At 40.6% G+C, this 23080-nt stretch overlaps 1 protein-coding gene across 1 annotated transcript in view; it reads right to left on the bottom strand.

The window, feature by feature from the left end:
* Positions 1-23080, bottom strand: part of TTN (titin) — a 277029-nt gene that overhangs the window by 10528 nt on the left and 243421 nt on the right. Inside the window, exons 277-307 of the mRNA XM_070422663.1 lie at positions 22375-22671; positions 21680-22267; positions 21284-21586; positions 20869-21165; positions 18863-19150; positions 18453-18752; positions 17881-18183; positions 17479-17784; positions 15603-17369; positions 14948-15241; positions 13711-13998; positions 13294-13593; positions 11117-13183; positions 10713-11015; positions 10296-10601; positions 9909-10199; positions 9517-9813; positions 9083-9388; positions 7879-8184; positions 7514-7795; positions 6740-7333; positions 6328-6615; positions 5923-6222; positions 5134-5436; positions 4273-4575; positions 3582-4166; positions 3149-3454; positions 2733-3032; positions 1520-2095; positions 1101-1406; positions 9-602 (exon numbers count right to left, since the gene is read on the bottom strand). Of these exons, the coding sequence (XP_070278764.1) occupies positions 9-602; positions 1101-1406; positions 1520-2095; positions 2733-3032; positions 3149-3454; positions 3582-4166; positions 4273-4575; positions 5134-5436; positions 5923-6222; positions 6328-6615; positions 6740-7333; positions 7514-7795; positions 7879-8184; positions 9083-9388; positions 9517-9813; positions 9909-10199; positions 10296-10601; positions 10713-11015; positions 11117-13183; positions 13294-13593; positions 13711-13998; positions 14948-15241; positions 15603-17369; positions 17479-17784; positions 17881-18183; positions 18453-18752; positions 18863-19150; positions 20869-21165; positions 21284-21586; positions 21680-22267; positions 22375-22671 (13944 nt within the window). The remainder of the gene's footprint in view (positions 1-8; positions 603-1100; positions 1407-1519; positions 2096-2732; positions 3033-3148; positions 3455-3581; positions 4167-4272; positions 4576-5133; positions 5437-5922; positions 6223-6327; positions 6616-6739; positions 7334-7513; positions 7796-7878; positions 8185-9082; positions 9389-9516; positions 9814-9908; positions 10200-10295; positions 10602-10712; positions 11016-11116; positions 13184-13293; positions 13594-13710; positions 13999-14947; positions 15242-15602; positions 17370-17478; positions 17785-17880; positions 18184-18452; positions 18753-18862; positions 19151-20868; positions 21166-21283; positions 21587-21679; positions 22268-22374; positions 22672-23080) is intronic.

The raw sequence follows: 23080 nt of genomic DNA, 5'->3' as shown, positions 1-23080 counted from the left end.
GCTTTTACCTTCCACTTCCAAGGAGGCAGTGCCAGACACTGATCCCCCTTGGTTGGTAGCTCTGACTTGGTAAACTGTGGCATCGTCATCCGTGACACTTGCAATAATGAGCTGATGGTAGCCACCCTTAAACTCTTGAATCCTGTACTTTAATCCATCTGCAATGAGTTCTTTGCCTTGTCTGTACCATTTCACAATAGGTTTTGGATGGCCAGTCACTTTGCAGACCAAAGTAGCATTGCTCTGATATCTGACGTTTAGATTTCTTAGTTCCTCTTTAAAGTGTGGTGCCTGAATCGGGACATCAGATTTGGGAGTGACAGGTTCTGATATTTCACTCCATTCGCTTTCCCCACCTAGGTTTTCACACTTCACACGGAACTCATATTCAAGACCTTCAATAAGGTTTTGCACTGAGAAGACAGTTTCTCGAATTTCTTCTGTTGTCACCGCAATCCATTTATTCTGCTTCTTCTCACGCTTCTCAAGGTAGTAATTTCTAATCTTTGCACCGCCATCACTGGCAGGTGGCTTCCAAGCCACAACACAAGACTCTTTCGTGATAGCAGAAATAGTTGGCTTGCCAGGAGCACTTGGCTTTTCTATTTAAAGCAAATAGACAAAAAGGATTTGAGTCATGAGGTGAAACAAGCAGCTTTATTAAAAACTGATTAAAAAAATGAAATGTGATAATTCAAAGTTCTATTAAGAATAGCTATTACAGAAAAATGAATGGATTAGTTTGTGCTAAGGAACTAACAAAACACAAAGTTCCTTTTTAAAGAAGGGGTAGGGTATATACATGGGTGGGCAAAAGTAAGTTTATAGTTGTGAGTATGCAGAGTTTATTCTTATAATTTATTAATTACTATGTTATTTTCTGTATAAACAACTGTAAACCTACTTTTGTCAAGCCCGTATTTGTCCTTTTAAATATGTAAAAGTTCAAGTGAGATAAAAGGTTCTTGTGCTTTACCTGAATTTTTGCTATTTCCTTCCAAAATTTATTTCTGTTACAAAGACTTTTATGTGAAGATATTTTTATGTAAAGAATTTTGCCATGTGAAGATTGTAGCGGTTGTACAAGAGGCTGTACTCACCAAATGGACTCTTAATGATCACAACTGAGGGGACCTCTAGAGGGTTACTGATGCCAAAAGTGTTCTGAGCCGAAACCCGGAAGTAGTAGCCAGCATTTTCTGTGAGGTTCACAATTCTACAGGTTGTCACTGAGATGGCTGAAGACACCAATTGCCATTCAGCCCCTTCCTTGGCCTCACATTTCTCCACCACATAATTGGTGATCCAGGAGCCTCCGTCATCTTCTGGTGGCTTCCAGCTGATCACTACCGAGTTCTTTAATAGAGCTTCAATCACAATGGGTCCTGTAGGTTTGTCTGGTTTATCTGTTGGGGGAAAATACAATAGTAGTGGTTTTTGTGGTGTGTCTCCCAAGAGCTTTTCCCCTTTAAAAATAAAAAAACAAAAACATAAAACACTGAAAATGAAAATAAAATACCTTGTATTTCCACATCAAGGGTGGCATCAACTGTTCCGAAAACATTGCTGAGCTGAACTTTGTATTTCCCAGCATGAGTCTTCCGCTGGACATTCTTCATGACGAGATGAGTGTAGTGCTCAGTGTTTTCAATAGCAGTGTTTTCTGAGTTTTGCAGAAGTTTCTGGCCATGGAACCAAGTGATGGCAGGTACTGGACGACCAATGTACATAACATGAAGTCGAAGTGTTGAGCCCACAGCACCATAGTATTTCTCTTTCAGTGGGTAACCAGGATGGAACTGTGGTGTTGCTTGCAGGAGAAGCTTACTGCTGGTTTCTGTCTCTCCAACCTCATTAGTAGCTATGCAGGTATAAACGCCTTCATCTTCTTGTTCATCTGTCATCACTGTCAGAGTATGTGTGCGTCCATCTGAAGACATTTTGTACTTCCGGCTTTGCACCAGCTCCTTACCAAATCGGTACCATTTAATGTCAGGAAGAGGCCTTCCAAGGATCTGGCATGAGAGTTGAGCAGCTTCACCCAATTTGGTGGTAACATCTTCCATTTCTTTGCGTACTCCTGGGGCCTCTCCAGCTGAAGGATATGAAAGATAATATTAATGCATATTGTTACTACTAATTCTATAATCCTTTGTCCTTGTATATCAGGAATTTAAAGTGTTGTTATTGACTAACACTTTATTAGACACCATGATTTACATGCGTCTAATGCTTAAAAACTCTTTGCAGTGATTTTGCTGGGTTCATATGGAAAACAGGGATTCAGTGAGGACATTATTATGCAGAGTGATTTTTCTCTTTATAATTGGGAGGTATTAATGACGTATAGAGTTTTGGGGAAATAGGAATTTTCTTTATAAGTCTGTAGTATCTTTGCCCCTATGTAGGTTCACTGAAGTTTGGTACATTTGTTAACCCTTCAAGTCTTGTTAGAAACTATAAAAAAATACAACCCATTGCATTCGAGGGAGATCCTATTCCAGGATTGTGTTCAGTTCACTGCACCTAACATCTACTGGGGTTATGTGTTTAGAATGGCTTCCCATAGAACCTACCCACTACGCCCTGTGTGTGCATATGCCAAAGTGAGTGATTCTTTCCATACATTTGATCCCCAATAAAGCTTTCTGGAGATCTACTTAGTTTAGAAGAAGAATTAGCCTTAACATGTTAGTTTGTAAATCACAGGCAGAGAACTAATGGCTACTTACATGTTAGTTTTGTCTTTACAGACATAGTAGTTCTTCGAGGTCGGCTAAGCCCAGCCTCATTCTCAGCAAAAACCCTGAATTCATATTCAGTAGCTTCCAGCAAACCCCCTATTGTGAATTGCCTGTCCTTGATGCGGTCCTTATTGGTCTTCTTCCAGGCACTGTCTCCAGATTGTCGGTATTCAACCCAGTATCCAAGGATGTCTTTGCCACCATCACATTCGGGTTTCTCCCACTGTAGAGTGACACTATCTCTGGAGATTGAAAGAATCTCAAGTTCTCCAGGTTGACTTGGCTTATCTGAAATAGTTTAAAACAATTGAAAAGAGAATCAACTATACTGTTGAAATAAAAGGAAAAACCTAAAGATGGCTTGCCCCTTTGATGTTAACCCCTTCAAAAAAACCTCTCCTTACCAAATGGATCTTTGCAAATAATTGGTTCAGAAGCAGGGCTGGTCTCACTTAGGCCAACATCATTCTGTGCTATGACTCGGAACTGATATTCAGCATCAGGAACGAGCCCCGTCAGGGTGTACATTGTGGTCGTTATCTGAGTCTTATTGTGCCTGACCCACTTGTCAGTTGATGTCTCCTTGCGTTCGATGTAGTAGCCTGTAACTCGAGAACCACCATCGTCTTTGGGCCGGGACCAGGACAGGCTGACAGAACTCTTGGTCACATCGAGTACTTCTGGAGGATTGCTTGGAGGCTCTGGAGGATCTAAGGATATAAGAAGAAAACACACATGTGTTAGGGTATAGTGCCAAATCTCATCAGCGGATGGCTTCATTTCAAAACAAGAGTACCAAAAGAATTTTCACAAGGTTGTGGTTGGAAGAGCACTTACTTAGTGGTGTTTTTGGTATGACTGGTTCCTCGGATTTTAAGGGTTTGCTGATACCAAACTGGTTTTCTGCTGAAACACGGAAATGGTATTCCACATTTTCTTTGAGGCCTTTCACCACCAGAGATGTACCTCGGACTCTGGAATCAATGGTATACCAGGCGGCTTTAGGCACTTCTCGTCTCTCAAGGATGTATCCTAAGATGTCGGCACCACCATCATCGGCAGGGGGTCTCCAGCTGACCCTTACAGAGCGAGCTTGTATGTCATCATATTCAAGTGGCCCTTCTGGAGTGTTAGGAATTCCTATCACCTTGACCTTGATGTAAACAGCCTTCTTGCCACATTTGTTTTCCAGAACCAGGTCGTATGAGCCAGAATCATCCCTGACTGCTTCTTTGATGACGAGCTCAGTGTGTGTTTCAGAGGTTGCAATCATGGCACGCTTACTAATATCTTGGCCTTCTTTGGTCCATTTACATATTGGGTATGGTTTTCCTTTGATTGGAATGGTAAGTCTGATGACTCCACCTTGTCTTACAAAGAGACCCTCCTGGTATCTTTCATCAAGTTCAACATCAGGATGTTCTGGGGAAAAAAAGGTAGGTTGCAATTATCTTTGTGTGTAGGAGTGGGGAGGGGAGGGGAAATAAATCTTAAGGCAATTATAGAAGAAAGTGATTGTGTATCTTACCAAGCATTTCGGTGATTTTGACTGTTCCTGGTACCTCAGCAGGCTCTCCAGGTCCACCAGCGTTACAAGCGAGGATACGGAATCTGTATTCAGCGCCCTGAGGTAGGTGTGTTAGAGTATATTCCCGAATCTTGGTTGGGGTGGTATTACATTTGGTCCATTCATGTTGATCTACTTTCTGCATTTCAATCAAGTAGCCTGTGACTTTAGATCCGCCTTCGTCTTCTGGAGGGCTCCAGGCCAGGGAAACGGACGTCCTGGTTGTATCAGTAACTCTCGGGTTTTGTGGCTTTCCTGGAGGAGCTGGGAATAAGAATGAGATCACAACAACAAACTTGTTAAAGTTGTTGAAAGTTGAAAATCAATTGTGCCACCTAACAAATCCACTGAGTGTGGAAACATGGACTATTAGCATTATAATATTTTTTGTTTTGTAAAAATTTCATTCATTTTATAAGGTAAAAAATACTAAAAGTGCTTGTTTTTTCCTTTGTTTTAAATATGCTTTATTTACAATTACTATCTCAAATTTATCATCAGTTTTTAAAATGCTTTCAGAAATATTAACTTGCTTAAAAATTTTACCTGGAGTCCCATTTTAAAGAGGGGAAAATAGGCTCAAGAGAAGACTATAAAAGTTATTTGACAAAAGCTCCTAGGGGCGAGAGTAGGGAGGGGATTGACGACAAAGGGTTGCAAGCAAGTTTTTTGAGCTGATGGAAATGTTCCGCATTTTGATTGTGATGGTGGTCCTACAACAGTATAGCTTTCAAAACTTAACAGACTTATACATTTCAGAAGGGTGAATTTTACTACATCAAATTATACCACAATAAACGTGACTTATACAAAATGTATTACCAATTGGATCCATGGCAACGATGGGTTTAGAAGGACGACCTGGTTTTCCAGTCCCTCTCACATTAATGGCCGTGACACGGTGTTCATATTCTAAGCCTTCAATAAGGCCAGTGGAACGGTACCGCGTCATCGTCACTGGTACTTTATTTACACGGACCCATCGTTCTGCTCTCACTTCTTTGCGCTCCACAATATATCCGGTCACTTGGGAGCCACCATCGTCTTCTGGTGGGTACCAAGTGAGTGTCATACCATCACGGGAGACATCAAATATCTCTAATGTTTCTGGAGGTCCAGGAATACCTGCAGCAAGAAAAGGTGACACAATATTGGCAATATGAATAAATTAAAGACTCATATATTTGTACCAGTGTGTTACCTTTTTAAATGGTGTATAAGACTCCTGTGGCTCTTTTTCCAATCTTTTCATTTTGTTTTCTTTTTTTTTTTTACTTTTCTTGCTGTTCCTCATTTTCTTATATTTTATAAACATTTATTGAGCATGCATTCTTTCTCCCACTTTGCCAGAACCAGCCTGTCCTTCCTTTCTTCCCTCCCTCTCTTCCACTTATCCCTCTCTCCTCTCCTCCTTTTTTTTCTTTCATTAAAACAAAAATCTAACCGTGTTGAAAACCTCCAAGAAAAGGGGAGTTAGAAAGCTTAGGATGACCCTGGGTTAATTTTGTGACCTATTTTTACTCACATCAGGACACATTAAAAACAGATTCCTTTTTGTTAACATTCAGAATCAGAGGAGGGGGAGAATGGAGGAAGGGTCCAAGGACTTACTGATGCTGCTGCGACATTCTATGATCTCCGACTGTAAGTAAGAGCCAATCCCGAAGCGGTTGGTTGCGGCCACACGGAACACATACTCGTTTCCTTCAGTGAGTCTGGTGAACTTAAATGTCGTTCTAGTCACTGATTCAGACACTGGCAGCCATCCTGGACGGTGGGCATCACGTTGTTCTACCACATAACCACTCAATGGAGCACCGCCATCCAATTCAGGTGCTTCCCAGGAAATGGTAACTGAAGTATCCTCAATTTCATCAATCTTGATAGGCCCAGTTGGTGGACCAGGCTTGTCTATGAAAGAAAAAGAAATCCAGGGAATTAATTTTCACTTCAAATCAAAATTGGGTGACTGAATGTCAGCAACAGTTTGCATGTGTCTTTGTTACATGTCCTTACCAAGGATGATAACTTTAATGGTCTCTGAAGTAGTTCCAGTTACATTTTTCAATTCAAGTGTATATTCTCCAGTATCTCTGATAGTGGTCTCACGGATGGTTAATTTTGCTACTTTTGTCTGAGTTTCAACTGTGATACGCTCTGATTCTTTTAGTTTAGAACCAGCAAAGAACCATGAAGCAGCAGGAGGTGGACGACCAGCGATAGGTATCACCAGCTCTACTGGTCTGCCAGCTGGGACATGGATGGTCTTTTGAGGCATCGTAGAGAGATCAATTGTTGGCAACACTATGAGAAAGAAATGAGGCATTTGTTCTTAAGCATTATTTCTAAGGACACAGTGTCATGATTTCTGAATGTTTTCTTTATTTTACTTTACTATTATTGCTATTTTTGGCAATTGGGTACATACCTCTGAGATCTTGTATAGTCACGGGTGTGATGATCTCTCTTGGTTCTGACACACCTTTCTCATTTTGTGCCCTTACTCTAAATAAGAACTGTTCACCTTCATTTAGGGAAACAACAGTGTGCTCTAGGACTGTGGGTTTTAATGTAACAACCTTCATCCATCTGTCAGTGCCAGCTTTGGAGGCCTCAAGAACATATCCAGTGAGTCTGCTACCACCATCATAGAGTGGTTTTTCCCAGGCAAGGGTAACAGTTGACTTGGTGACATCGACCACTTCCAGTTTCGTAGGCACCAAAGGCACTTCTGAGACCAGCACTGCATCAGATGTTTCACAAGGCTCTCCAATGCCATAAATATTTTCTGGCAACACTCTGAAATAGTACATGATTCCTTCTATAAGTCCAGAAATTCGGTAAACTGTCTTGCTGCATTTGGTAGTTACTGTTTTGAATGCTCTCATGGCAGCTTCACGCTTCTCAATAATGTAGTTGTTGACTGGAGCTCCACCATCAATTGTGGGGATTTCCCAAGTAATGGTCACAGAATCTCTTGATACTTCCTTAACTGTCACTGAAGGACAGGGACCGGGAGTATCTAAAAAGTAGAATGAAAGATCCATAATTCTTATTTGCCCGATTGGTTGATAGATTTTCTTTTTTGCCAGAAAATATACTTAACATAGTTTCTCTCTAGAGAGGTGACCAATCATAGGTCAAGATGTATCTTTTTAGAGACTCTACTCACAACATCATCAAGTTTCAGACAAATACTTACCATATACTTTAACAAGGACTGTTGCTGATTTTTTGCCAGATTGATTTTCGGCTTCAATGGTGTATTTTCCAGCATCATACCGGTTAACTTTATCCACGATAAGTAAAGAGTAGCTGTCAGTGGTGTCAATAATTGCCCTGTTTGCAAGGTCAATGCCCTTCTTGCTCCATGTTATGACAGGAGGTGGTCTTCCAGATACAGACACCATCAGGCGTAATGAGGCCCCAGCTCTGATGGTCACAGTCTTCTTTAAATCGTCTGCAAGCTCAAGATCTGGTATTTCTGGAAAGTAAAAGTCAAAACTTAATTACTTCATGAACAGGTGAGATGAGAAAATAATTCACCTAAAAGTTTATGATAAATACCTAGTCTTTCCACAGGCTCAATTTCGGCAATTGACTCGCTGTATTCACTCATACCCTTCACATTCACAGCAGCAACTCTGAAGGAGTACTTCTGGCCCATTTTAAGGTCTACAACCGTGAATTCAGTATTTCTTATTGTGGCATTGGTATGCACACGGTACCACTGCTCAGTGTCCTTCTCTTGCATCTCAAGAACGTATCCTATGATGTCAGCGCCACCATCGTACATGGGCTTGGTCCATGCCAAACTAATGCTGTGCTTGGTGGTATCTACAACTCTTGGAGCAGAAGGTGGTCCAGGGGTATCTATAGGATTTTAAAAGAGGGATGCAGATGTTATATAAATAAGAAAGCTTTGAGATTTGTATTTTTGGTTTTCAAGAGTCACAAAGGCATTATTTTTTGTTGTCCACACCCACCAAGATAATTTTTGTAACTGGCCTTTTCTGATGTTATAGGAAAGCACTGTCTGCTATATTATCACTATTATTTTTAATAATTGATTTCTTTGGAAAGGTAGATGTTTCTTTCCTGCTACTTTGGCTAGCTATGCTGTGTTCTAGCTAAGCTCACTGTGTAAAGTATCCATTCTCAGGGACTTTCTTATAGTTGCTCAGCTTTCACAGGGTTAATATCATTTGTCTCCTCTACAGGTGACAATGAATACAGGAATCAGTTTCTTCTATATCCCCTATTCAGCCCTAACGATTTATTCCTTAGTTCTTGGACTCTAACTCTACACAGAGATTTGCTACTTCCTTTTGAAGCCCTTGTGACAATTATTTTGTTGAGTACTTATTAAAGTACTAGAAACCATGTTCTGCTAAGCCTCTGCTTAAAAGAGACATTGTCTTCTTTCTTGTCAGTAGCTGTTATCACTACAATGCATTTTCTTGTCAATAGCTGTTATCACTACAATGCATTTTCTCAATTCGTTAGAAGATTTTTAAAATACATCCTTGTAATATACTTTTTTTCATAGACTGGAAAACACTGCAACAATTTTCAACTATTGCTAACTTAACAGCAGTAATAATTAATTTGTTTTCTGATTTAGACCATATTTAAAACCCTTCTAATAAGCATATGCTTTTGTAGACCATTCACAAATTCTGCAAGTTCTTGGAAGTGGCATTTTGGAAAATTATTTATCATATGGTTTTGGTAGGCATTAGGTTTATGTAGTATGATTCTTGGAACTCACATGATGGCTCTCTGCAGGAGATAAAGTTGGAAGCCTCGCTGGGTTCACTGTTGCCAGCAGCATTCACTGCCGTCACCCGGAACTGGTAAGCACAACCTTCCATCAGGCCAGTCACCTTCAGTCTGGTATCATACACCACATAGTCTTTGTTGACACGTGTCCAACGCAAGCTCTTCTTCTCACGTTTGTCCACTAGGTAGTTGCTGATCTCATTGCCACCATCAGATTCAGGTTTTAGCCACTGAATAATGATATGCTCTTTGCCAGCCCCAACTTCTTCAGGTATGCCAGGTTGCGATGGAATAGCTGTTTACATTTTTATGAAAACAGGATAATCAGAATTGCATGAAGTCGCCATTGATAAGACTGTCCTCCTCTCCCCATGAGCCCATTACATTTCAACTACCAAGTTGCTTAAAAGTGTTAATACTCACTGAATGAGTTTCTGGCTACAATTGGCTGTGTTTCAGCAGGCACACCAGGGCCATATTTGTTTACTGCCCGCACTCGGAATATGTATTCATTGTTCTTGATGAGTCTGGTAACCACATAGGATAGGGTTGGGCATTCGCCCTCAACAATCACCCAGTTGAGCCTGCTGGTCTCGCGCCTTTCCACAATGTAGTGAGTTATTGCTGCTCCTCCATCCTCCTGAGGAAGGCTCCAGGCTAACGTGCACTTCTCCTCCGTCACTCTGCTGACGGTGAGATTTCCACATGGGCCAGGGGTATCTGAAACAGGTGTAATGACAAACAGTGATGAAGATCTTTCCTTCTGCTCACCATTGAACATGCTATAAAAATAAAAGAACATCTGACATGCTTACCAAGAACTTTGACCAAGACAGACACGGCCTTGGTCCCACCGGCATTCTTCACTGTTAAGGTGTATTTTCCACTGTCACTTCTGTCACAGAACTTGATCACAGCAGTTGCTCGTTTGCCAGTATACTGCAAAGAGACTTTTTCACAGAGATCTAGTTCCTTGTCCCCTTTGGTCCAGATGATTTTGGGTTCAGGTTTGCCACCAACTGCAGCATCAAGAACAAGATCTGAGCCTGCTCTGATGGTAACCAGATCACCCTGTAATCTGGCATCCAGTTCAGCCTTGGGTGGAGCTGTCATAGACAAAGCAGATGTAAATGAATATATGACAGTTTATTTACACATACATTGTGATAATTTAAAAGGAGAACATTGAGTATTTTTTTTACCATATTCATCTCGGCAAGTGACAGGGCCTGTAGATTCTGATCCTTTGCTAATGACGCCTGCTGCATTCTTGGCCAACACACGGAATTCATAAGTGTCTCCTTCACTGAGAGCGGTCACAGTGAAGAAATTATCAGAGACAATGGTATAGTTGCACTTCAGCCAGCGACCATCTCCAACTTCACTGACTGGCTTACGCTCTATGATGTAGCCCACAACCTTGCTGCCTCCGTCATATATTGGGGCTGACCAAATCAGTGACACTGTTGATCTTGTGACATCTGTCACTTCTGGTCTTCCTGGTGCATCTGGAAGGGATACAGAAATAAAGTTTAAAAATGCAATCCTGAATCCTGCTAGTACCAATGATCATAATGATAATAAACATAAACAAATGTACCCTTCAATTTTACACATACCAACTGGGTTCTGAGCCATTACAGGTCTTGAAGCTTCACTGGCTTTGCTCACACCTGCAGCATTGAGTGCGTATGTTCTGAACTGATATTCCAGCCCTTCTACCAAACTGGTCACTTTGTAGTTGCACTCTAAGCATGGCACTTTGTTTTCTTTCACCCAAAGAATGGTGTTACGCTCTTTCTTCTCAACCCAGTAGCCAATGATTTTACTGCCACCATCATGATAGGGTTCTTCCCAACGAATAGACATGGCATTGGCTGACACGTGGTAGACTTCAGGTCTGGTAGGAGCGCTTGGTGGAACTAAATATAAACAAAGGTATTAAATATGAATACAATTTTATAAAATTCAGGGGAAATATTTAATACTAAAGATGTCGAAATATGATTTTTGTTTTTCTTACCAAATGGATGCTCAGCAATTATTGGTGCTGATTCTAGAGGCTTGCTGACACCAAATCTGTTCTCTGAACTGACACGGAATGAATATTCCATGTATTTTGTGAGATGAGTGACTTTAATCTGAGTGCGCTTGACGCTGGAATTGATAAGCTGCCAAGCTGTTGTACCTGACTCACGCTTCTCAACTATGTAATTAGTAATCTCGCTGCCTCCATCATCTTTAGGTTCAGCCCATGAAAGGACACATGATTCGGATGAGACAGATGAGACTTCAATGGGGCCGGTTACTGGACCTGGCCTTCCAATGACCACAACTGTGATGGTAAATGTTTTAACACCAGCTGTATTTTCCAGGGTCAAGAAGTATCTTCCAGAGTCACCTCTCATGCTTTCTTTTACAGACAAGGTGGTTCTGTCTTTTGTTGTTGTTATACTCATCCGCTCTGTCTCCTTAAGTCGCATTTCTTCTAGCTTCCATGTTACTTTGGGGGTGGGACGACCACTGATCGGCACATCAATGGTAAATGTGCTTCCTGCTTTGCAAGTTATGAGCTGATTGGTAATTCCAGTAAGGTCAGCAGTGGGCTCAATTTGAGGCTCTTTGATAATGACCGAAGAGAAGGCTTCCCTGGGTTCACTGTAGCCAGCGTCATTCTTGGCCTTCACACGGAATTCATATTCAGTGTTCTCAACCAGTTGTTCAACGGTGAAGGTCAGTAGCTTGGTGTGACCAGCTTCAACCCAGAAGTCAGATCCCTTTTGTCTCATTTCGAGCAGGTAGCCAGTGATTCGGCTGCCTCCATCATGGTCTGGTTTCAGCCAAGCTAAGACAGCAGAGGATTTGCTTGTATCAACAATATCAAGTCTCTTAGGTGGAGCAGGCTGTTCTGTGGCTATAATTGGTTCTGGCATTTCATAAGGTTCACCAATGCCATACTCATTTTCTGCAGAAACACGGAAATAGTAGGGAACGCCTTCTGCCAGGTCATTAACCTTGAGGATTTGACGAGTGCATTTTTCACTGATAATCTGCCAGCTCCGGCGACTTGCTTCTCGTTTCTCTACCACATAGTGATGGATTCGGGCACCACCATCAAGGAGAGGGGCATCCCACATCAGTGTAACAGACCCCCGGGTCACATCCTTGAAGGTAATCGGGCCAGGTGGCCCTGGAGTGTCTAGCACCTTGACGGTGAATGTGACTGATTTACTACCACTGCTGTTTTCCACGGTAAGGGTGTATTTCCCTGCGTCATTTCTGTTGCAGTTTTCCACGGTGAGGGTGGTGAAGGAGTCTGTTATATGGATATCAGCCCGAATGCTAAGGTTAGAGTCGGGTTTGCTCCACACAGCTGTAGGAGCTGGTCTACCCTGGTAGGCAATGAAGAGGCGGATACTGGCCCCAGCTCTAACAACGTGAGTCTGCTTGAAGTTTGCGTCAATATCTAACTCAGGAGCTGTTAACCGGTCCACGGCTTTAATTGTGCCAGTCACTTCACAGCTGTCTCCTTTTCCAGCACCATTGATAGCACTAACCCGGAATTTGTATTCTTCACCTGCTTCTAGATCTGTGACTGTGTATCTTGTTTTCACACACGCCTCTACATTTACCTTGTGCCAGTCTTCTAAGCCAGCTTTGCACATTTCAATAATATACCCAATGATTTCCATGCCTCCATCAAACACTGGCTTAGTCCATTCTAAGCTCACAGTTGTCTTTGATGTGTCTGTCACTTTGACCACAGTGGGAGCACCTGGTGGGCTGACTGGCTCTCTACATTTGATTAGTCTTGAGATATCACTGGCAGGTCCTATCCCGGCAGCATTTTCAGCCATGACACGGAATTCATACTCATTGCCTTCTACTAGACCAGTGACTTTGAATCTTGTCTCAGAGATTGGTCGTTTGCTGATCACTTTTACCCATCTTGTGCTTTTCTTCTCTCTCCTTTCAAGGATATACTGTTGAATTTCATTGCCACCATCTGATTCTGGCCTTGCCCATGTCACGGTAATGCTATTGCCTGTTACGTTACTTGGTTCTGGAGTGCCCGGGGCATCAGGAACAGCTGTAAAAGGAGAACAGAGAAGTGAATGAATAAGTAAATAAACCAATTAGGCATGTTTGCTTGGAAGTTAATCTTATGATACATTACCACTTCATAAAATGGACACTTACTGTATTGTATTTGAGCAACCACTGGGTCAGAATCAAGTGGCCTGCCAACACCAAACTTGTTAACTGCAGAAACACGGAATTGGTATTCATTGCCATTTATTAGTTTAATGGCAGTATAGCTGTGGGCTTCACATTTATCTTCAATTAGTGCCCAAGCAAGTCTGCTGGTTTCCCGTTTTTCAACGATGTAGTGAGTTACAGGAGCACAGCCATCATTGAGTGGAGCATCCCACCACAGGGTCATCTTCTCGCCAGTAATATTGGTGAATCTTATTGGCCCAACTACTTTTCCTGGTGTATCTGTAAGAAAAAGGTTCCACAGTTAGTTCCTTTTTCCTTGTCCATTCAAATGCAATCAGGCCTGCCTCTAATCCAAGTCCTAAAAATGTTAAGATTAAGAAGCTATTTTAGAAGTACCTTGTACTTTCACTGTAATTTCTGCTTTTGCAGAGCCAGATACATTTTTGGCTTCCACTTTATAAACACCACGATGGTCCCGAGTAGCATCTCTAACAAAGAGGCTGGTGGATCCAAGGACATCGGTTATTTCCATATTCATCCTCTTTTCAATTTCTACTTCATCTTTGAACCAAGTTACTCGAGGTACTGGTCGTCCTTGCACCAAAGCTTTAATTCTAAGACTCTCTCCAGCTTTAATAACGAGACCATCAAAGTACTCAGGGCCAAACTCTACTGTTGGTGGAACTAAAAAAGAAATACAAATAATATGTATTAATTTGGCTTAATAATGATATAAATTAACATTGTTTTTCTTTTAAAATTTTTTAAAAATTTTTCTTTTTTTCTTTATTGATTGAGGTATTACATATATGTCCTTATCCCCCCGTTGCCCCCAACCTCCCCAATAATGCCCTCACCCCCTTGGTGTCTGTGTCCACTGGTTAGGCTTATATGCATGCATACAAGTCCTTTGGTTGATCTCTCCCCCTTACCTCCACCCTCCCCTACCTTCCCTCTGAGGTTTGACGGTCTGATTGCTGCAACATTGTTTTTCATTAGCATCATATCATAAAGCCTGGAAGGGTTACTAGTAATACTCATTCTGTATTACCAAAGCTATTCTGAAAGTAGGATTGATAATTGAGAATGTAGACTATGGAGTTAGACATTTGCATGGTTATCTCCTTTGTTATGTTTGTCATGTTATTAATCTCGCATTGAGACTTATAAAAAGAGAAGCAAAACATTTACAGATCATTTACTTCCTAGTACTGCTGCATATTCAAATGAGTTCCTGTATGAAGCTATTGGCTGCACTCAGGCAAGCTGATGACTGTGCTACTGATGTATGCTGTATTCTAGTAACTTCAGTAAAGATGGGCAGTTATTCTTGAGAGCCTTTTAAATTTTTATAAAAGACTGAAATTACAAAGCTAAAAATGCAGTTCCACTTGTATGCTATTTATATGGGAATGGAGTGAAATAATAGACATGGTAAAAAGAATTGATGCCAATTACATTTTTTTTCTTTTCTTCATTTGAAAGGTAGACAATCTAATTCATCACATAACAACCTTGGATAATCTGTATGAAATGATGTTCCTGTTCCCATTTTTTAGACCAAGGACCAAAAAGTGTTTTTTAAAAATGTGAATGCTTTTAGCCTTATTGGAAATCAGTTGTAAATGCTTACCATTTTCATCTCTTGTCATGATAAAGCCAGAAGACTGTGAAGGAGGACTTATAGTTCCAACGGCATTTCTTGCAATTATTCTGAATTCATATCGATCCCCAGGACTCAGTCCTGTGACTGTGTACTGACATTCACAGACATCAGTAAAGTTGCATCTAACCCAACGATCACTCCCTTGCCGTCTCTCAATGCTGTAGGCCACAATCTTACTGCCTCCATCACGCAACGGTGGATTCCATTTAAGTGTGATGGTTTCTCGGGTGACGTCAATGTAGTCAGGAGTGCCAGGTGGGTCTAAAATATTATATGGAAATTAAATGCATCATTATTTCTGTAATCAACTCTTAATCATCAATGGAGGAACAATAAAATGAACAAATTCCACAAGCTCATTTTAGCCATTAATTTCAATTTTTTTGAATTGTAATCTTTAAAAAGAACTTTAAAGTACTTTATCAGACTGATTTGAAATTAACCCCCTTGCTTTACTTGACCAGTTCTTTAGTGATAATATACATATATATCTATATATCTATATATCTATATAGATATATATGAGAGAAGGTGAGGTGATACATGGAAGAAAAGCAGTGTTTGTTCGGCAACACATTCAGTTGCCGAATTAAATATATTTGAATAAAATTCAGTCACTTACCTACTGGGGAAACAGCTAAGGTAAATTTGCTTGGGTCACTAGGTGAGCTTAGGCCTGCAGAATTTTCAGCAAATACACGGAACTGGTAATCCAGGCCTTCTATTAGTCCTGTAGCTCTATACTCTCTTCCAGATATTGGTGATGTATTCACTCTTTGCCAGAGGATGCTATTTCTTTCTTTCTTTTCAACATGGAATCCAGTAACTTCTGAACCACCATTATAAACTGGAGCATCCCAAGTTAGTGACATGCCATCAGAAGTCACATTGTATATAACTGGCTTTCCTGGGGGGCCAGGAATCCTGAACTGGTGTTTTGCCACAATAATGGTAGAGACAAGTGGCTGGCTGACTCCGTATCTGTTTTCTGCCCTCACTCTAAATTGGTATTCAGAATCTTTGACTAAATTAGGAACTTTGAAAGTCGTCCTGGCAACACTTGAGCACACCATCTTCCAATTAGTTTGTGAAGCTTCTCGCTTCTCAATGCTGTAACAAGTAATTTCTCCTCCTCCATCATCTTCGGGCACATCCCATGACATGATGACACTGTCAGCTTTGATTTCATCAAATTTAATGGGTCCTTTTGGCTTTGATGGCGGGCCAAGTGTGATGACAGTGATGGGAAATGAGTTTCTACAAACCGCGTTATCAAGAATAATTGTGTATTTCCCTCCATTCTCCTTTTTGGCATTCTTAATATTGAAAGTAATTTTGTTTTCAGTTTTACTGAAACGGACATTTTCACTTTCTTTCAATGGCAAACCGTCTTTCATCCAACTGATAGATGGTTTGGGTTTTCCTTTATAAGGTAATTCGAGGTGCACGTTATGCCCAATTCTCACAGTGACTTGTGCTCCAGGGATATCTGACAGGTCAACTTCAGGTGTAATTACAAGTTCTTTCACTGTAACCGGCCCAATACTGACAGAATCACTCAGTCCTTTCTCATTTCTGGCAGACACTCTGAATTCCAGGACTGACAGTTCCTTAAGTTGGCCAACCTCAATTTCACATGTCTTACTAATGCCAGCATGTGACCATGTTTGTTCTGTACTACTTTTCCTTTCCACAACATAATCTGTGATGACACTGCCACCATCAAAGTCGGGCTTGCTCCAGCTCAGGGTAACAGATGTCTTTGATGAATCTTTCACTGAGAGATCACGTATAGGAGCTGGTACTTCCGCAGCCTTCACTGGCTCTGTGGTTTCACAGGGTTCCCCAATTCCAATTTCATTTTCCGCAAGAACTCTGAAGAAGAATGGTGTTTTCTCCGACAAATCTGTTACCTTAAAGGATGTACTAGAACATTTGTTTGCCACTGAAGACCATGTTCTCTTGGTGGCGTCTCTCTTTTGAATGACATAGTTAATTATGGGAGATCCTCCATCAATGAGAGGAGGATCCCAGAACAGAGTGACTGTGCCTTGAGAAACATGTTTAATATGTAGTTTCTGGCAGGCGGCTGGCGTATCAAGCACTTTGACACTCACAGTTGAAGACTTGGGTTCACCAACTCCATTTTCTATTGTGAGAATATATTTTCCTGTATCATTGCGAGTCACTTGAGGAATAATGAGTAATGAAGATGAATCAGTGTTTTGAATGCTGTATCTCACATCACTGCCAAGATTCTTCTCATCTTTTCTCCATGTGACAGTAGGTGGAGGTCTGCCTTTAAAGGGAATAAATACTTGTACATCTTCACCCGCTTTAGCGATGATAGAGGTTCTGAAAGCCACATCTAGGTTGATCTCTGGCTCCTCTGTAGACATAAAATGGACATACACAATGAATTTTAAAGCAAGAAAATGATTTACTGAAGATACTCTAATAAAAAAAATAAAAATGCAATGATACCAGTAGGTACATACCAAGTATATCTTTAGCTTGTGCAGGTTCAGTCATTACTATAGGTTCTCCTTGCCCAGCACAATTTACAGCAGACACCTGGAAGTAATAATTGACTCCAGGTTTCAGGTTAGATACCACATATTCTGTAGTTCTGACTTCTTCTTTGGTAGAGACAATAGTCCATTCCTCTTCCTCTCCTTGTCTCATCTCGACAACATAGCCAGTAACAGCACTGCCCCCATCATAGACAGGTTTACTCCAGGCAAGAGTGATGGATGATTTAGTTGTATCTGAAATTCTTATCTTAGCTGGTGGGCCTGGAGGATCTGGAATGACCATTCACATAGTAGTTACATAATCATGTACAATTCAGTGACATCAAAAAAGACATGGGTGAAGATGCTGCATTTATGAGCACTTACCAATAGGATCAGCAGCTTTGTAGAAGTCAGATGGTTCCGAAAATGGACCCTGTCCAGCAGCGTTTACAGCACAGACTCGATATTGATAGTCACTGTTTTCCGTGAGTCCTGTCACTTTCTGTCTGGTGTCACGGATAGTCTCCTTTAGGACTTTGAACCATCCTAGACTCTTCTTGTCTCGTTTCTCAAGGAAATAGCCACTTATTTCATTACCGCCATCTGCAACTGGTCTGTTCCAGACAACAGTCATTGCATTCTTGGTTATCTTTGTCACCTCTGGTATGCTTGGAGGCCCTGGTGTAACTATTTAGAAAGGAAAAGGAAAATGAGCTCAAAGGATCGACATTACTGACAAATTCTACTTTTCAATCTTCAAATCTTATCCAAGAATATTAGCTTCATTTGTTATATTTTCCACCTTGTGAAGAGGATGATTATGAGAAGAGATATAATACAAAGGAAAATCAAAGTCATTCTAAGAAAGCATTTACAAGCTAGCAGAATAGCTTATATTTAGTTTTAGAATACTTTTAAGTATTGGATTTCAGTTTTCTAATGAAATCATGTCTCACCAAATGCATTCTTTGCTACCACTGGATCAGATTCCAGTGGATCACCAATTCCGTATTTGTTCACGGCTCGAACCCGGAAGATGTATTCATTTCCTTTGATAATTTTGGTGGTTGTAATGATGCACTCTTCTAGATTTTCAGACACCATAGACCACACAACGCGGCTTGTTTCACGCTTTTCCACGATGTAGTGAGTGATTTTGGCACCACCGTCATCCTCTGGAGGCCGCCAGAGAAGAGTCATCTTTTCAGCAGTGACAGTCTTAAATTCAATTGGTCCACCTGGTGGTCCTGGTTTGTCTGTCAATGGAAGAACAAAACAATACGTTAGTAATTTTAAAAGGCTATTACTTAAAATTACTAAGTTTTAGGCCTACAAAATATGATGTTGGCCTTTACTCAGTACCTACCAAGGATCTGTACTCTGATGGTGGCTGAGGCTGAGCCCATGGCATTCCTTAGTTTTAATTCATAGCTTCCACTATTAAGGCGACTTGCATCTTTGATGAGTATAGATGCAAGGTCAGTGGTATTTTCGACACACACCAGTGCATTGGTTTGTAATTCTTTATCGTCTTTATACCACTCAATTGTAGGCTCAGGTTTGCCAGAAATGCCAGCTCTGAGCTTCACAGATGTACCTGCTCTGTATTTGACAACTTCTGTATATTCTAGAGGTAAATCAATTACAGGTCCACCTGCAGGAAAAACAGATGACAAATATTTAAAAGGTCAAAAAGATGAAAAAAATAATTGTAATAACTTTAAAGTAAGCCATTGGCCTTTATTTAAAAATATATGGACACACATAGTAGTTCTAATCTTATTTAGCCATTATTTTAAACATTCAAATGTTACAAGCTGCTCTTCTATCCCAAGTGGGTAAGAAAGATTGAGAGTAAGTTCTGTACCCCAATGACACTGCATTAATTGCACAGGGACTTAAATACCTTTGAAATATATTTAAAAATCTATTAGGTGTTTGATTCCAGTGTTGAAATGAGATATGCTAGTGAGAACATCATTGAAGAATAAGCATTATCCATTTTCTTTCATGCTAGGTTCTCCTTTCTCTTTCTTTAACTACCTCCTATCCTTTTTATTTTCCCTTTTCAGTTTATTGGTGTGGGTGGTTCATGTCAGACCCTTGAAGTCTGAATTCTCTACTCAAAGAGCTATATGCTTCACTGGATAGATTTTCTGCTATGCTTCTTAGAATTTTCCCACCCACCTTTATTTCTTTTTAAATTGATTTTAGAGACAGGAGGGAAGTGGGAGGGAGGGAGCAGAGGGAGAGAGAGAGAAATATTGATGTGAGAGAGAAACATTAATTGGATCAATTGGTTACCTTGCCTTCTGTGCCCTGGTCAGGGATTGAACCTGAAACAAGGGCATGTGCCCTGACCAGGAAGCTAACCTACAACCTTTTGGTGTACAGGAGGACATTCCAACCAACTGAACCACACGGGCTAGGGCAATACTAACCAGGCCCGACCCTGCTTAGCTTCCGACATCAGATGAGTTTGGACATGTTCAGGGTGGTATGGCCATAGACAGAACTTTTGAGAAATAGAACTAAATCTGACCTGCTTCTTGGTCTCACAAGTACTGATTCAGTGTCCACAAAGCCTGATTCATAAAGAGCAGCTCTGGGATTCTCAGCGTGAGGATGAGAGTGGACACTATAGAGGCTCCTCCTTGAAAATGGGAAACTTAGAAAAACTATCACAGGATGCCTAACTCTAATGAAATTTTAAGTTTTAAACCACTGTTGAATTGAACATACTACTTATTTTCCAGAATGGTCAAGTATGTATATTTTGCACTGACAACAATGTACAGAGAGTTCAGGAGTTTGTTTGAATTCCCACTCTATCACAAATGAGCTGTTTGATTTTGGAGAAGTTACATAAGCACTCGAAACCTCAGTTTCTTTTCTGTAAATTGGGCTAATTTTAGGGCTGTTAGAACTAAGGGGGAGCATTCATGGAAAGTACCCAAATATTAGCTGCTGCTAATACTACCATGAACACCTCTGTTTAGTTTTTCACTTATTTAAGAAGAATATTTTCTGGGTACTCAGCCATGGTCTTAATTATTGAGTCTGATGTTTTAAAAAAGAAGAGTGAAAGCACCAACTCATACAACCAAAGAATCATAAAAGGTTGAAGTTGGAAAGGCCTTTAGATATTCTGTAGTCCAAATCTCCTATTTTACAATTAAGTCAAGAGGGCTGGGGAGCTTAAGGAATTTTCCTTAGACTCCCAGCCAGTTCTTCCTAAGACTGCCAGATAATGTCTTCTAAAAATCAAACTAAAGTGTATACTAAAAGTTATTCTATAGATTAAGACCAAATGGATTAAGGGTAACTATTGAGTTAACTGCTGTTGGGATTCAAAGTGCTGAAAATGCTTACCATAAGTATCGATGCATGTAACGGGGCCCACCACCTCGGATGGATTGCTGATGGAACCAACAGCATTTCTAGCAAAGACACGGAATTCATACTGCGAATTCTGAGTCAAGCCAGAGACAGTGAATTGAGTCTCAATGACATTGGTGAAGCTGGCTTTGGTCCACCTGCCATCCGGAAGATCTCGTCTTTCAACAATATAGCCTGTAATCTTGCTTCCTCCATCGAAAGCTGGTGGTTGCCATGAAAGGTTGACAGAATTCTTTGAAATATCGGTGATACGGACATTTCTTGGTGGTTCTGTGGTAACAAGAGAAAGCAGATCAGCAGCAAGCACTATGCCAACATTATTTTGCTTCGCAGAAACAAGATTTGAATTTTTAGTTATCAGAAGCATCTTTCTTATCAAATAACATACCACAGGCATCTATGGCTAGGACTGGCTCAGACGGGTGGCTTGGTTTTCCAATACCAGCAGCGTTTTCTGCATACACTCTGAATTCATAAATAAGTCCAGCGCTGATTGTTGTGACTTTGAAGTGAGTTGTGCGGATGACCATTTTGTTGACTTTTTGCCATAAAATACTGTTTCTGTCTTTCATTTCCAGGTGATAGCCTATAACTGCATTGCCTCCATTGGACACTGGTTCATGCCAGCCCACAGTGATGCTTTCTCGAGTAACATTATTGATCCATGGTGTAGATGGCGGTCCAGGTGTTGCTACAAAAGAGATACATGCCGTAAGTTAATATAGACATTTAAAACATTTATGTAAGCGAAAACCTGGGATCTTTGCCAAAATTGACAACTTACTGTATGGTAGTTTGACAACCACATAAGCTGAATCTATGTGATCACTGATTCCAAAGCGGTTTTCTGCCTTGATGCGGAATTGGTATTCTTCTCCTTTGGTCAATTTCATGACTTTAATCATGGTTCTTGCAACTGTGGCAGACACTTCAGTCCATACTGCCGTACTGGTCTCTCTCTTGAGTACAATGTAATTGGTAACATTACTTCCGCCATCATACTTAGGTGGCTCCCATTTGAGAGTCACACTTTCTTCAGTTATATCCCCAATAACAATAGGGCCAGTTGGGGGACCAGGCCTGTCCAGCACAATGATGTTAATAAAAGCTTTGGTTGTTCCACTGGAGTTGGCAGCTGTGATCTCATATCTTCCAGCATCAGCAGCAACGCTTTCTTTCAGATTAATGGTTAGGTTCTCAGCAGTAACTTCAGTATTAAATCTCATGGTTGCTTTCAGGGGTACACCATCTCTTGATAAGGTCACTTTGGGCAGTGGTTTTCCAGAAATTGGAATGTCAACTTTAAGGTTTGAACCAGCTCTAACATATACAGTATGACTTGGGAAATTCTTCATATCAATTTCAGGTGGTTCTAAAAAAGAAGAGTATGGCAGATGAAGATGAAAACACATTTCTAAAGATGAACTCAGATCAATGCACATAATTTCAAATTTTGCTTCTACATAAAGCTAGACATACCTAGTTGCTCCTTAACAAGAACAGGAAGAAGCAGCTCTCTCGGGTCACTCAAACCAGCTTGGTTTTCAGCAAACACCCGGAAAAAGTATTCAGAGTTTTCCCTCAGACTAGAAACAACGTGATGGGTTGACTTTACCACGGCACATTTCACCCAATTTTTCTGTCCTTTTTCTAGTGCTTCAACAAGATAGTGTACAATTCTGCTTCCACCATCGTGTTCTGGCTTCAACCAGGCCAGGGAAACACTATCTTTCGATACACTTGTTACTCCAAGTTTTTCAGGTGGGCTTGGTTTTTCTAAGAAAGCAAAATATCAAAGGAAAGGGAAGATTATTATAACATTTTAATCCATGTATATTCTTCCTGCATTGTCAAGAGAAAAAATTTTAAATGAAGGCCATATATCTACTCTGATGAGAGCCTTTCTTACTTTTTATATGACCAGTTTGGCTTCTGAGCTTTTGCCATTCATTACATGTCATAGCATTCAAATTCAAATTAAGTGTCACATGACCAGATTAAAGCTAAAATTTATCATAGGTTTATCATGGGTATAACACTGAAAAATATGATGAACAATCTTGTAAGAAACTTCATCATGTAATTTCTGCACACCTATGCTATTTACATAGTCAAATTCAATTGTACTTAAATTTAACATACATTATCCAATTCTAGCTGTATTACTTTCTACTTATATTTTTAT

Source organism: Myotis yumanensis, unplaced genomic scaffold (genome assembly GCF_028538775.1).
Source record: "Myotis yumanensis isolate MYYU_CA2020_CCGP unplaced genomic scaffold, mMyoYum1.0.hap1 SCAF_8, whole genome shotgun sequence".
Taxonomy (NCBI): domain Eukaryota; kingdom Metazoa; phylum Chordata; class Mammalia; order Chiroptera; family Vespertilionidae; genus Myotis; species Myotis yumanensis.
Note: the sequence above shows the minus strand (reverse complement) of the source record. Positions and strands in the feature narration are given on the sequence as shown.